The following is a 15,527-nucleotide window of genomic DNA, read 5'->3' as shown; positions in this document are numbered from 1 at the left end:
AGAAAAGATGCCTGATATGATTTCAATTTTCTTAAATTTACTGAGGCTTGATTTGTGACCCAAGATGTGATCTATCCTGGAGAATGTTCTGTGCGCACTTGAGAAGAAAGTGTAATCTGCTGTTTTTGGATGGAATGTCCTATAAATATCAATTAAATCTATCTGGTCTATTGTGTCATTTAAAGCTTCTGTTTCCTTATTTATTTTCATTTTGGATGATCTGTCCATTGGTGTAAGTGAGGTGTTAAAGTCCCCCACTATTATTGTGTTACTGTCAATTTCCTCTTTTATAGCTGTTAGCAGTTGCCTTATGTATTGAGGTGCTCCTATGTTGGGTGCATATATATTTATAATTGTTATATCTTCTTCTTGGATTGATCCCTTGATCATTATGTAGTGTCCTTCCTTGTCTCTTGTAACATTCTTTATTTTAAAGTCTATTTTATCTGATATGAGTATTGCTACTCCAGCCTTCTTCTGATGTGCATTTGCATGGAATATCTTTTTCCATCCCCTCACTTTCAGTCTGTATGTGTCCCTAGGTCTGAAGTGGGTCTCTTGTAGACAGCATATATATGGGTCTTGTTTTTGTATCCATTCAGCAAGCCTGTGTCTTTTGGCTGGAGCATTTAATCCATTCTCGTTTAAGGTAATTATCGATATGTATGTTCCTATGACCATTTTCTTAATTGTTTTGGGTTTGTTTTTGTAGGTCCTTTTCTTCTCTTGTGTTTCCCACTTAGAGAAGTTCCTTTAGCATTTGTTGTACAGCTGGTTTGGTGGTGCTGAATTCTCTTAGCTTTTGCTTGTCTGTAAAGCTTTTGATTTCTCCATCAAATCTAAATGAGATCCTTGCCGGGTAGAGTAATCTTGGTTGTAGATTCTTCCCTTCCATCACTTTAAGTATATCATGCCACTCCCTTCTGGCTTGTAGAGTTTCTGCTGAGAAATCAGCTGTTAACCTTATGGGAGTTCCCTTGTATGTTATTTGTCGTTTTTCCCTTGCTGCTTTCAGTAATTTTTCTTTGTCTTTAATTTTTGCCAATTTGATTACTATGTGTCTCGGCGTGTTTCTCCTTGGGTTTATCCTGTATGGGACTCTCTGCGCTTCCTGGACTTGGGTGGCTATTTGCTTTCCCATGTTAGGGAAGTTTTCGACTATAATCTCTTCAAATATTTTCTCGGGTCCTTTCCCTCTTCTCCTTCTGGGACCCCTATAATGTGAATGTTGTTGCGTTTAATGTTGTCCCAGAGGTCTCTTAGGCTGCCTTCATTTCTTTTCATTCTTTTTTCTTTATTCTGTTCCACAGCAGTGAATTCCAGCATTCTGTCTTCCAGGTCACTTATCCGTTCTTCTGCCTCAGTTATTCTGTTATTGATTCCTTCTAGTGTATTTTTCATTTCAGTTATTGTGTTGTTCATCTGTTTGTTTGTTCTTTAATTCTTCTAGATCTTTGTTGAACATTTCTTGCATCTTCTCGATCTTTGCCTCCATTCTTATTCCGAGGTCCTGGCTCATCTTCACTATCATTATTCTGAATTCTTTTTCTGGAAGGTTGCCTATCTCCACTTCATTTAGTTGTTTTCCTGGGGTTTTTTCTTGTTCCTTCATCTGGTATATAGCCCTCTGCCTTTTCATCTTGTCTATCTTTCTGCAAATGTGGTTTTTGTTCCACAGGCTGCAGGATTGTAGTTTTTCTTGCTTCTGCTGTCTGCCCTCTCTCTCTCTGTCTTAATCTCCTCTTCTTATAAGGACAGCAGTCATATTGGATTAGGGTCCACCTTAACAACCCCATTTTAATTTTATTACCTCTCTGAAGGCTCTGTCTCCAAATGCAGTCACATTTTTAATTATAGTTATTCTATGAATCAAAAGAAATATTGACTACAAAGCTCCTAGCATAGTGCCTGACTGTATAAGCTCAATAAAGGTTAACTATTAAAAATATTTTAATCCACGGCTGCATAGTCAGAAGACCATCTCTTCTACTTGGATTCTTAGTAGTAGGTTCTTAATGTAGGTCTATATGAGCATCGATAATTAGAAATTTGTCTGCCTCCTACAACTTGACACCTGTAACTATTTCCTGTTTAGTCATAGTTGGTGAAAAGACAAATTGAAAATAGCAAATAATATGCTATAATTTAGATGGCTTTTTCCATAATGGTAAATGGTTGTCTGTGATGGAACAGCCATAGCTCAAGTCTTTCTGTTACTATTTAAACATTGATTTCAGTAAACTAGACTTGCTGTTTGTTAAGCAGATAGCTAAGATACAATCTGGATAGAATATCTAGTAATAATATTATAATGTATAAATATCATATTGTATGTTATTGCATAGTAATAACAATAGGGTTGTGATGGCAGGGGTGGGGGGATTGAAGGGTAGTTTTCTATGAAGATGGAACAAACTGTTCTAGGTCCAGCCAAGCAACTTCATATCTGTAGAGTTAATAAAGATTACCAAGTAAGTTGGGATAAAGGCGCATAATTCACAGTGGTCCCTGGATAGCTCAGGAGGCAGGGTCTTCTACAAAGGCTCTATTTAACAGCTTATGTTTGCTGTCAGCTATGCAGTGTGGGTAACCATTACTAGACCCCAGTCATAGAAGCCTGGGATCTGCTAAACTTAGGTCCAGGATGTCATTTTATAAAGCTGGAATGCATGTATCTTCCGTGTTTGAGCAAATATACGGGGCCTCACAACCTCATTTAGCCAGATTTCTGTTTTGTGTAATAGTGACCCATGGTAGTATATTCCATATGTACAAGAAGTTAGGTAGGTACATAGAAGGTATTTTTAAATACCCAAATCAAACTTCTGGAGATGAAGACAACAATGTCTGAGATCAAAAATACATAGGGTTAGATTAACAGCAATTAGACATTACAGCAGAAAAGATTAATGAACTTGAAGGCACAGCAATAAAAACTATCCAAAGAGAATTAGAGAAGAAAAAAATAATTTTTTTAATGAAAAGTGTCACTGAGCTATCATTGGACATCAAAGAACAATCTCCAGTGGCCTAATATGGTAATTGGAGTCCCTGAAGGGAAGAGAAGAAAGAGGGGGACTGAAAAAGGCTTGAAGAATGAATGGCCAAAATTTTTCCAAACTTGAAGAAAACTATAACCCACAGATTCAGTAAACCCATAGCACAAGAACCATGAAGAAAACTACACCAATGCACATCATAATCAAATTGCTCAAAACCAGTGATTAAAAAAATCCAAAAAGCAGCCGAGGGGGTGAGGGGATGGGAGGTGGGAGGGAATCCGATTTCTCACTGAAAACAACATAAGTGAGAAGACAGTGGAACAACAGCTTTAAAGTACAGAAAGAAAAACTGTCAACATAGAATTCTATGGCAAATGTATCTTCCAAAAGAAAAGGCAAAATAAAGATGTTTTAAGACACACAAAACCTGAAAGAATTCTTTACCAGCCAACTTGCACCACAAGAAGTGTTAAAGGAAGTACTTCAAGCAGATTAAAAGTGGTACCAGTTGGAAGTCTGGGTCTACACAAAGGAATGAAGATCAGCAGAAATGACGCCTACATGGGAACTCCCTGGCAGTCCAGTGGTTAGGGCTCGCTCGGTGCTTTCACTGCTCTGGCCTGGGTTCAGTCCCTGGCCAGGGAACTAAGATCCTGCAAGCTGTGCAGGATGTAGCCAAAAAAAAAAAAGAAAAGAAAAAGAAATGTTGACTACAGTGATAAATATAAAAGGGGTTTTTTCCCTTATTATTTAAACCTCCTTAAAAGATAATTGTATAAACAAAAATAATAATATAGTATGGCGTTCATAGCATAACATGTAAAAATAAAATGCATGGTAATAATAGTACAAAGGTTGAGGGGGAATAAATGTAAACTGTTATCAGGTTTTAATACTATATATGCAGTACTGCCATATAACTTGAAGGTAGGCTGTGCTGATTAAGATGTATGCTATAAACTGTACAACAGCCACTAAAACAAAAGAGCAGAGACTTCCAGCTAATAAGACAACAGAGGAAATAAAACAGAATCATAAAAAATACTGTGTTAATCCAAAAGAGGACAGGTAAAGGGGAGCAACAACAGAAGAGATAGGACAAACATGATAGTCTCAGACCTAATCGTAACAATAGTCACATTAAATGAAATTGGCCTAAAAACTCCAGTTAGAAGACAGCAGTTGTCAGATTGAATTAAAAAGCAAGATCCAATTACATGATGCTTACAAAAAACACACTATAGATATAAAGCCAGAAAAAGAATTTAAAGTAAAAGGTTGGGAGAAGATACACCTTATACTCATCAAGAGAAAGCTGGAGTGGCTATATTGATGTCAGACAAAGCAACTTTCAGAGCAAGGAATATTACCACAGACAAAAAACCTTATTTCATAATGATAAAGGGGTCAGTTAAGCAACAAGACATAATAATCCTTAATGTTTGTGCATCTAATAGGAGATTTTCAAAATACATGAAGCAAAAACTGATATAACTTCAAGGAAAAATAAAACAAATCCACAAATGTAGCCGAAGATTTTAGTACCTCTCTCTCTCAGTAATCGATAGAACAAAGTAGTCAGAAAATCAGTAAAGATATAGTGGCTTAAACAATATTCTCAACCAGCTTGACCTGATTGACATTTATAGAACACTCCATTCAACAGTGGAATACACATTCTTCTCAAGTGCATGTGGAACATTTACCAAGATAGAATGTATTTTGGGACATAAAAAAAAGTCTCAGTAAATGGATTCAAGGCATACAGAGTATGATCTCTGATCTCTATTAGTCAGCTGGGGCTGCCATAACAAAACACCACAGATTGGGTGTCTTAAACAACAGAAATTTGTTTTCTCAAGTTCTGGAGGCTGGAAATCCAAGGTGAGGGTGCCAGCATGGGTGGGTTCTGGTGAGCATTCTCTTCCTGGCTTGCAGATGGCCCGCTTCTTACTCTGTGCTCACATACATGGTCTTTCTTCAGTGTGTGCATGCTCCAGGAGAGAGAAGGAGAGAGTGCGAGAGCGCGCACGCAAACTCTCTGCTTTCTCTTCTTAGGATACTAATCCCATCGTGAGGGCCCCTCCCTCAGGACCTCAGCAGAATTACCTCCCAAAGGCCCCATCACCAGATACCATCCATCACATTGAGGGTTAGGGCTTCAACAAATGAACTTTGTGGGGGACACAAACATTCAATTCCTAACAAATCATGATTGAATTGAGCAGAAAGAGCTCTGGAAAATTCCTAGATGTTTGGAAACAAAAATAACACACTTCCATGTATCAAATAAGAAATCAAGAAGGAAATTAGAAAATACTTTGAATGAAAAGAAAGTGAAAACACAACACACCAAATTTATGGAATGCTGCAAAAGCAATACTTAGGGAACTGTAGCTCCAAATGCCTGGATTAGAATAGAGCAAAAAGTATCAATGACCTAAGCTTTTACCTTTCTTAATAAACTAGAAAAAAGGAGCAGATGAAACCCAATTCAGTAGACAAAAGGAAAGAATAAAGATCAAAGCCAAAGTAAATCAAATAGATTTCCTCTACTGGAGAAAAATCAGTGAAACTAAAAGCTGATTTTTTTAAAGAATCAATAAAATTGGTAACCCTCTAGCCAGACTAATCTGGGGAAAAAAAGAGAAGACACAAACCTAATATCAGGGGTAAGAGAGGTGATATTACTAGAGCCTACAGATATTAAAAGGATAATAAGGGACTACTATAAACAACTTTATGCCAAAAAATTTGACGACTTAGATGAAACGGACAAATTTTTTGAATGGTACAATCTACCAAAGCTCACTCAAGAAGAAATAGATAGGGCTTCCCTGGTGGCACAGTGGTTGAGAATCCACCTGCCAATGCAGGGGACATGGGTTCGAGCCCTGGTCCAGAAAGATCCCACATGCCACGGAGCAACTAAGCCCGTGCGCCATAACTACTGAAGCCCGCGCGCCTAGAGCCCATGCTCCACAAGAGAAGCCACTGCAATGAGAAGTCCACACACCGCAACGAAGAGTAGCCCCCGCTGGCCACAACTAGAGAAAAGCCCGCGCACAGCGATGAAGACCTAATGCAGCCAAAAATAAATTAATTAATTAAAAAAAAGAAGAAGGAGAAATAGGTAACCCAAATAGCCCTATACTTATTAAAGAAATTGAAAATTGCCAGACTGTTTTCCAAAGTGGCTGCACCAGTTTACATTTCCCACCAGCAACGTGTGATGGTTTCAGTTTTACAGCCTTCCTAACACTTGATTATTATCTGACTTTTTTGGTTACAACCATCCTAGTGGGTACGAAGTGGTACCTCATTGTGGTTTTGATTTGTATTTCCCTGATGACTAGTGTTGTTAAGAACTTTTCACTAAGCTCTGCCCACCAAAGCAACAGCCAGCTCTACCCATCACCAGTCCCTCCCATCAGGAAACTTGCACAAGCCTCTTAGATAGCCTCATCCACCAGAGGGCAGACAGCAGAAGCAAGAAGAACTACAATCCTGCAGCCTGTGGAACAAAAACCACATTCACAGAAAGATAGACAAGATGAAAAGGCAGAGGGCTATGTACCAGATGAAGGAACAAGATAAAACCCCAGAAAAACAACTAAATGAAGTGGAGATTGACAACCTTCCAGAAAAAATATTCAGAATAATGATAGTGAAGATGATCCAGGACCTTGGAAAAAGAATGGAGGCAAAGATCAAGAAGATGCAAGAAATGTTTAACAAAGATCTAGAAGAATTAAAGAACAAACAAACAGATGAACAACACAATAACTGAAATGAAAAATACACTAGAAGGAATCAATAACAGAATAACTGAGGCAGAAGAACGGATAAGTGACCTGGAAGACAGAATGCTGGAATTCACTGCTGTGGAACAGAATAAAGAAAAAAGAATGAAAAGAAATGAAGGCAGCCTAAGAGACCTCTGGGACAACATTAAACGCAACAACATTCACATTATAGGGGTCCCAGAAGGAGAAGAGAGAGAGAAAGTACCCGAGAAAATATTTGGAGAGACTATAGTCGAAAACTTACCTAACATGGGAAAGGAAATAGCCACCCAAGTCCAGGAAGCACAGAGAGTCCCATACAGGATAAAAACAAGGAGAAACACGCCGAGACACATAGTATTCAAATTGGCAAACATTAAAGACAAAGAAAAATTACTGAAAGCAGCAAGGGAAAAAAGACAAATAACATACAAGGGGATTCCCATAAGGTTAACAGCTGATTTCTCAGCAGAAACTCTACAAGCTAGAAAGGAGAGGCATGATATACTTAAAGTGATGAAAGGGAAGAACCTACAACCAAGATTACTCTACCCAGCAAGAATCTCATTCAGATTCGATGGAGAAATCAAAAGCTTTACAGACAAGCAAAAGCTAAGAGAATGCAACACCATCAAACCAACTCTACAACAAATGCTAAAGGAACTTCTCTAAGTGGGAAACACAAGAGAAGAAAAGGACCTACAAAAACAAACCCAAAACAATTAAGAAAATGGTCATAGGAACATACATATCGATAATTACCTTAAACGAGAATGGATTAAATGCTCCAGCCAAAGACACAGGCTTGCTGAATGGTTACAAAAACAAGACCCATATATATGCTGTCTACAAGAGACCCACTTCAGACCTAGGGACACATACAGACTGAAAGTGAGGGGATGGAAAAAGATATTCCATGCAAATGCACATCAGAAGAAGGCTGGAGTAGCAATACTCATATCAGATAAAATAGACTTTAAAATAAAGAATGTTACAAGAGACAAGGAAGGACACTACATAATGATCAAGGGATCAATCCAAGAAGAAGATATAACAATTATAAATATATATGCACCCAACATAGGAGCACCTCAATACATAAGGCAACTGCTAACAGCTATAAAAGAGGAAATTGACAGTAACACAATAATAGTGGGGGACTTTAACACCTCACTTACACCAATGGACAGATCATCCAAAATGAAAATAAATAAGGAAACAGAAGCTTTAAATGACACAATAGACCAGATAGATTTAATTGATATTTATAGGACATTCCATCCAAAAACAGCAGATTACACTTTCTTCTCAAGTGCGCACAGAACATTCTCCAGGATAGATCACATCTTGGGTCACAAATCAAGCCTCAGTAAATTTAAGAAAATTGAAATCATATCAGGCATCTTTTCTGACCACAGTGCTATGAGATTAGAAATCAGTTACAGGGAAAAAAAACGTAAAAAAACACAAACATATGGAGGCTAAACAATACGTTACTAAATAACCAAGAGATCACTGAAGAAATCAAAGAGGAAATCAAAAAATACCTAGAGACAAATGACAATGAAAACACGACGATCCAAAACCTGTGGGATGCAGCAAAAGCAGTTCTAAGAGGGAAGTTTATAGCTATACAAGCCTACCTCAAGAAACAAGAAAAATCTCGAATAAACAATCTAACCTTACACCTAAAGGAACTAGAGAAAGAAGAACAAGCAAAACCCAAAGTTAGCAGAAGGAAAGAAATCATAAAGATCAGAGCGGAAATAAATGAAATAGAAACAAAGAAAACAATAGCAAAGATAAATAAAACTAAAAGCTGGTTCTTTGAGAAGATAAACAAAATTGATAAGCCATTAGCCAGACTCATCAAGAAAAAGAGGGAGAGGACTCAAATCAATAAAATTAGAAATGAAAAAGGAGCAGTTACAACAGACACCACAGAAATACAAAGCATCCTAAGAGACTACTACAAGCAACTCTGTGCCAATAAAATGGACAACCTGGAAGAAATGGACAAATTCGTACAAAGGTATAACCTTCCAAGACTGCACCAGGAAGAAATAGAAAATATGAACAAACCAATCACAAGTAATGAAATTGAAACTGTGATTTAAAATCTTCCAACAAACAAAAGTCCAGGACCAGGTGGCTTCACAGGTGAATTCTATCAAACATTTAGAGAAGAGCTAACACCCATCCTTCTCAAACTCTTCCAAAAAATTGCAGAGGAAGGAACACTCCCAAACTCATTCTGTGAGGCCACCATCACCCTGACACCAAAACCAGACAAAGATACTACAAAAAAAGAAAATTACAGACCAATATCACTGATGCATATAGATGCAAAAATCCTCAACAAAATACTAGCAAACAGAATCCAACAACACATTAAAAGGATCCTACACCACGATCAAGTGGGATTTATCCCAGGGATGCAAGGGTTCTTCAATATACGCAAATCAATGTGATACACCATATTAACAAATTGAAGAATAAAAACCATATGATCATCTCAATATATGCAGAAAAAGCTTTTGACAAAATGCAACACCCATTTATGATTAAAACCCTCCAGAAAGTGGGCATAGAGAGAACCTACCTCAACATAATAAAGGCCATATACGACAAACCCACAGCAAACATCATTCTCAATGGTGAAAAACTGAAAGCATTTCCTCTAAGATCAGGAACAAGACAAGGATGTCCACTCTCTCCACTATTATTCAACATAGTTTTGGAAGTTGTAGCCATGGCAATCAGAGAAGAAAAAGAAATAAAAGGAATACAAATTGGAAAAGAAGAAGTAAAACTGTCACTGTTTGCAGATGACATGATACTATACATAGAGAATCCTAAAGATGCCATCAGAAAACTACTAGAGCTGATCAGTGAATTTGGTAAAGTTTCAGGATACAAAATTAATGCACAGAAATCTCTTGCATTCCTATACACTAATGATGAAAAATCTGAAAGAGGAATTAAGGAAACACTCCCATTTACCATTGCAACAAAAAGAATAAAATACCTAGGAATAAGCCTACCTAGGGAGACAAAAGACCTGTATGCAGAAAACTATAAGACACTGATGAAAGAAATTAAAGATGATACCAACAGATGGAGAGAAATACCATGTTCTTGGACTGGAAGAATCAATATTGTGAAAATGACTATACTACCCCAAGCAATCTACAGATTCAATGCAATCCCTATCAAATTACCAATGGCATTTTTTACAGAACTAGAACAAAAAATCTTAAAATTTGTATGGAGACACAAAAGACCCCGAATAGCCAAAGCAGTCTTGAGGGAGAAAACGGAGCTGGAGGAATCAGACTCCCTGACTTCAGACTGTACTAGAAAGCTACAGTAATCAAGACAATATGGTACTGGCACAAAAACAGAAATGTAGATCAATGGAACAGGATAGAAAGCCCAGAGATAAACCCATGCACCTATGGTCAACTAATCTATGACAAAGGAGGCAAGGCTATACAATGGAGAAAAGACAATCTCTTCAATAAGTGGTGCTGGGAAAACTGGACAGCTACATGTAAAAGAATGAAATTAGAACACTCCCTAACACCATACACAAAAATAAACTCAAAATGGATTAGAGACCTAAATGTAAGACCGGACACTATAAAACTCTTAGAGGAAAACATAGGAAGAACACTCACTCTTTGACATAAATCACAGCAAGATGTTTTTTGATCCACCTCCTAGAGTAATGGAAATAAAAACGAAAATAAACAAATGGGACCTAATGAAACTTAAAAGCTTTTGCAAAGCAAAGGAAACTACAAACAAGACGAAAAGACAACCCTTAGAATGGGAAGAAATATTTGCAAACGAATCAATGAATAAAGGATTAATCTCCAAAATATATAAACAGCTCATGCAGCTCAATATTAAAGAAACAAATACCCCAATCCAAAAATGGGCAGAAGACCTAAATAGACATTTTTCCAAAGAGGACATACAGCTGGCCAAGAAGCACATGAAAAGCTGCTCAACATCACTAATTATTAGAGAAACGCAAATCAAAACTACAATGAGGTATCCCCTCACACCAGTTAGAATGGGCATCATCAGAAAATTTACAAACAGCCAATGCTGGAGAGGGTGTGGAGAAAAGGGAACCCTCTTGCACTGTTGGTGGGAGTGTAAATTGATACAGCCACTATGGAGAACAGTATGGAAGTTCCTTTAAAAACTAAAAATATAATTAGCATATGACCCAGCAATCCCACTACTGGACATATACCCAGAGAAAACCATAATTCAAAGAGACACATGCACCCCAATGTTCATTGCTGCGCTATTTACAATAGCCAGGTCATGGAAGCAACCTAAATGCCCATCGACAGACGAATGGATAAAGAAGATGTGGTACATATATACAATGGAATATTACTCAGCCATAAAAAGGAACGAAATTGGGTCATTTGTAGAGACGTGGATGAATCTAGAGACTGTCATACAGAGTGAAGTAAGTCAGAAAGAGAAAAACAAATATCGTATATTAACGCATATATGTGGAACCTAGAAAAATGGTACAGATGAATTGGTTTGCAGGGCAGAAATAGAGACGTAGATGTAGAGAACAAACGTATGGACACCAAGGGGGGAAAGCAGCAGGGGGTGGGGGTGGGGGTGTGCTGAATTGGGAGATTGGGATTGACATGTATACACTGATGTGTGTAAAATGGATGACTAATAAGAACCTGCTGTATAAGAAAATAAATAAAATTCAAAAAAAAGAAAGGAAAAGCAAGATGCAGAAAAGTGTGAATAATATGATCCTGTTTTTGTAAAACTAACAGCAATAAAAATATTTCATGTACATGTATATATGTGTAAAAAACAACAAAAAAAGAACTTTTCATGTGCTCATTGGCCATTTGCTTATCTTCTTTGGAGAAATATTTATTCAGAGTCTGCCCACTTTTTAATTGGGTTGTCTTTTTATTATTGAATTAGAGGAGTTCTTTCTATATTCTAAATGTAAGGCCCTTATCAGATACACAGTAGCACGTATTTTCTCCCATCCTTTGGGGTTGTGTTTTCATTTTTTTCAGAGTGTTCTTTGCAGCACACAAGGTTTTAATTTTGATGAAGTTCAATTTATCAAATTTTCACTTGTGTGTTTGATGTCATATGTAAGAATCCACTGCCAAATCCAAGGTCACAAAGATTTTGTCTAAAGTTTTATAGTTTTAGCTCTCCAATTATTTAAATTTAAATTAATTAAAATGAAATAAAATGTAGAATTCAGTTCCTCAGTTGTGCGCCCACATTTCAAGTGTTCACGTGGCTAATATCTACCAAATAGGTCAGTGCAGGTACAGAACATTTCCACCATCACAGGAAGTTTGGATGCACAAACACTTTAAAGGAACGCAGTAGTAGAAAATGAGCTAAGGACTTGAACAGTTAGTTCACAAAAAGAGAAATGGGCAAGCTCAGGTACATAAAATTGTTTAATAGGTAAAGAATTCTAAATTAGGACAGAGACAGCATTTTTAGTCCCCCAGATTGACTGTGTCTACTTCCTTCAGGTCTTGACTCAGAAATCACACCAGTGTGGCCTTCCCTTGCCTACCTTGTTTAAAATTTCAGATCTACCCTCTCTATTTCCTGCCTTTTCTCCTTAGCTCTTACCATTAGCATACCCTGTATTTAACTTATTTTTCTTGTTTATTGTCAGTTTCCCCCCCTTCGAATGTAGAATCCATGAGAGCCTATTTTACTCACTATTTATTGTCTCTCCAATACCTTGAATATTCCCAGATATAGCAAAAACTCAAATCCATGTTGTTGAATGAGAGCTGGCAAGGTGTAGAGAAACAAGTGCTCTTATACACTGTTCTCAGAGAGTGAATTGGTCCACCCTCTTTGGAAGCAATTGTGTGGTATGTAAAAGTCTCAAAATTGTGCTTGCCTTTTGACCCAATATTTCTCCTTCTAGGTATTTAGCATAAGGAAGTAATTAAAGAGGTGCACAGAGATATGGCTGGAATATTCAGCCACAATGGAATGCTTTTACCTGCAGTCAGGAAAACTCTTGAACTGACACTGTAAGGAATGTAGATTGTTTTTTTAAATGTGGCATCAAGAAGTGTTTTGCAGAGCTGTTCAAAAGAGATCTTTCTTTCTTTCCTAATGCTTTAGCATTTAAAAGTATGTCTCATTACTGACTTTTCTGGTCTGCTTCTTAAGTAAAACTAAAACTTACCTATACAATTTTTTCCCACAGATCCCTTAATATGGACTTTGAAAATCAAGATAAGGAGAAAGACAGTAACAGTTCTTCTGGGTCTTTCAATGGCAACGGCGCCAATAATAGTAAGGCATTTTATGACAATTAGCTTTCTACGTGTAGTTGTCTTAATTTGATTCTTTCTATAACCCCAGTAGATAATTTACTGGGTTCAAGGATTATGTCTGGTATAATAATAAAATTAAATCTGTATGGTATAATTTGTTAAAGTCTTATGTTCTGAACCTGAACTGTGGATTTCTTGTGTACTGCTTTTAATTCATGCCTAAAAGCTTGCTGCCGAGATTCTTTATTTTCTTTTTTAAAATAAATTTATTTATTTTACTTTATTTATTTATTGTTTTTGGCTGCATTTTGTCTTCGTTGCTGTGTGCGGGCTTTCTCTAGTTGTGGCGAGCGGGGGCTACTCTTTGTTGCGGAGCGTGGGCTCTAGGCACGCGGGCTTCAGTAGTTGTGGCTCACGGGCTCTAGAGCACAGGCTCAGTAGTTGTGGCACACGGGCTTAGGTGCTCCGCAGCATGTGGGATCTTCCCGGACCAGGGCTTGAACCTGTGTCCCCTGCATTGGCAGGTGGATTCCCAACCACTGCGCCACCAGGGAAGCTCTCTTTATTTTCTTAAAGACAAGCAGGATAGATGGGTATCTGCCTGCTTATAACTTCATTTAAATCCTTTGATGAGGTTGATAATTTTGTAGGTGTTGATCATAAATTCATTTAGTGATCCTTAAAGATAGCTACTTGAAGTACTTGTAAAACTATTGTATCTTTTCTGATACTTAAGATTTTAAAGAATATTTGCTTTGAAAAAACAGAAGTGTGCTATATGGCAAGTATTCAGCAGCATTATTCATCATAGCCAAAAAGTAGAAGCAACTCAAAGATCAATAAACTAGTTAATGGATAAACAAAATATGGTATGTCCATACAATGGAATACTGTTCAGCATTAAAAAAAATTAATTACTGAAATATGCTCCAACATAGATGAACCTCAAAACACTGTTAAGGGCTTCCCTGGTGGCGCAGTGGTTAAGAATTGCCCGCGCACCGCAACTAGAGAAAGCCTGCACACAGCAGTGAAGACCCAACGCAACCAAAAATAAAATTAATTAATTTAAAAAAAAATTGTTAAGTATAAAAAGCCAGATAGAAAAACTACATATTGTGTGAGTCCATTTATATGAAATTTCCAAAAGGCAACTGTATAGAGACAGAAAACAGATTCGTGGTTGCCTGGGGCAAGGGATTGGAAGGAGAATTAACAGTAAGCTGGCATGAGGGATCTTCTTGAGGTGATGAAGATATTCTAAAACTAGATTATAGTGATGGTTTCACACTTGGTAAACTTACCAAAAAAAAGTATTGAATTACACACTTAAACTGGGTAAATTTTATGGTATGTAAATTGTACTAGAAAATTGGTAATGCTTATTATAGAAAGAGAACTGAATTGGAAGTAAGGAGACTTGATTTGATAATACTAAGAGATTGATACTGGGTACCTACCATGCACTTGGCATTTATTAGATATTTTGAAAGATGCGAAAGTACAAGAGCTGGTACTCAAGCCGTCACGTAGGCAGTGTGGCCAAAATACTTCCCAAGGTGTTAATAAAGTGCTAAGACAGAGCAAATACCACTTTCCACACTATACCTAGAGCAAGTACTTTTTCTCATGGACCCTTACCATAGCCTCAGAATCCTTCTGAACAAGCATCTACTATCAATACATCAGAGTAAGCACCAGAGGGAAGTCATTTTGACATCCATGTACAAGGAGAATAAAGAGAAAGGCAAGCCAAGGTGAGCAACAGTGGTGAAGTTAGTAAGGGACTCTCCTGGAGAAAGTGAATTTGACATGAAACAGTGAACTTGGATTGCTGGAGAAGAAGTTCCTCCAGGTGGGAAGAGCATATAATACAGGCACAGAGGAGGAGAATAAGCGTGACTTGCAGGACAAATCAAAGTCACCGCCTAATAGGGAGGAAAGACTGGAGATCTAATATAAAGTTTAATAGAATATTGATGGAGGATCTTAGAAACTAAATTGAAAAGAGATCACTTAATATCTATTTCATTTTCTCTAGTTATTATAATACCCCATCAACTAAATTATACTTGCCCAATTTTCACTGAGTTAAATGTGTTTCATTGTCCCCAGCAATGTAAAGTGGACAGGACAAATACAGTAAGTAGAATCATTTAAATATAATGAGCCTTTTCTTAAACTTATAACACAGATCCTTATATTAAGTAAAATACCATACCAGTAACTTCACAGGAACCAGGTAAAACCCAGTGTCAGTATCCAATTTTAGGGTTAAATTTTTACATAGCAGCTTACCTTCTATCAATAGTTTAAACCAAATCACTTCACACACTTGAAACTCCTTTAAATTCCTGTGTTATATAGCATATATACAAATGATGTACTTAAAACAGATTACAAATCTGTTG

At 37.2% G+C, this 15,527-nt stretch overlaps 1 protein-coding gene across 3 annotated transcripts in view; it reads left to right on the top strand.

Annotated features, from left to right (window-relative positions):
- Positions 1-15,527, top strand: part of SPPL3 (signal peptide peptidase like 3) — a 124,605-nt gene that overhangs the window by 88,653 nt on the left and 20,425 nt on the right. For all 3 annotated transcript variants that reach the window (XM_036875049.1, XM_036875050.1, XM_036875051.1), the window contains exon 3: positions 13,047-13,135. In XM_036875049.1, the coding sequence (XP_036730944.1) occupies positions 13,047-13,135 (89 nt within the window). The remainder of the gene's footprint in view (positions 1-13,046; positions 13,136-15,527) is intronic.

This window comes from Balaenoptera musculus, chromosome 14 (assembly GCF_009873245.2).
Source record: "Balaenoptera musculus isolate JJ_BM4_2016_0621 chromosome 14, mBalMus1.pri.v3, whole genome shotgun sequence".
Classification (NCBI taxonomy): Eukaryota; Metazoa; Chordata; class Mammalia; order Artiodactyla; family Balaenopteridae; genus Balaenoptera; species Balaenoptera musculus.
The sequence above is the reverse complement of the archived record's forward strand: the minus strand, read 5'-3'. Positions and strand labels throughout refer to the sequence as shown.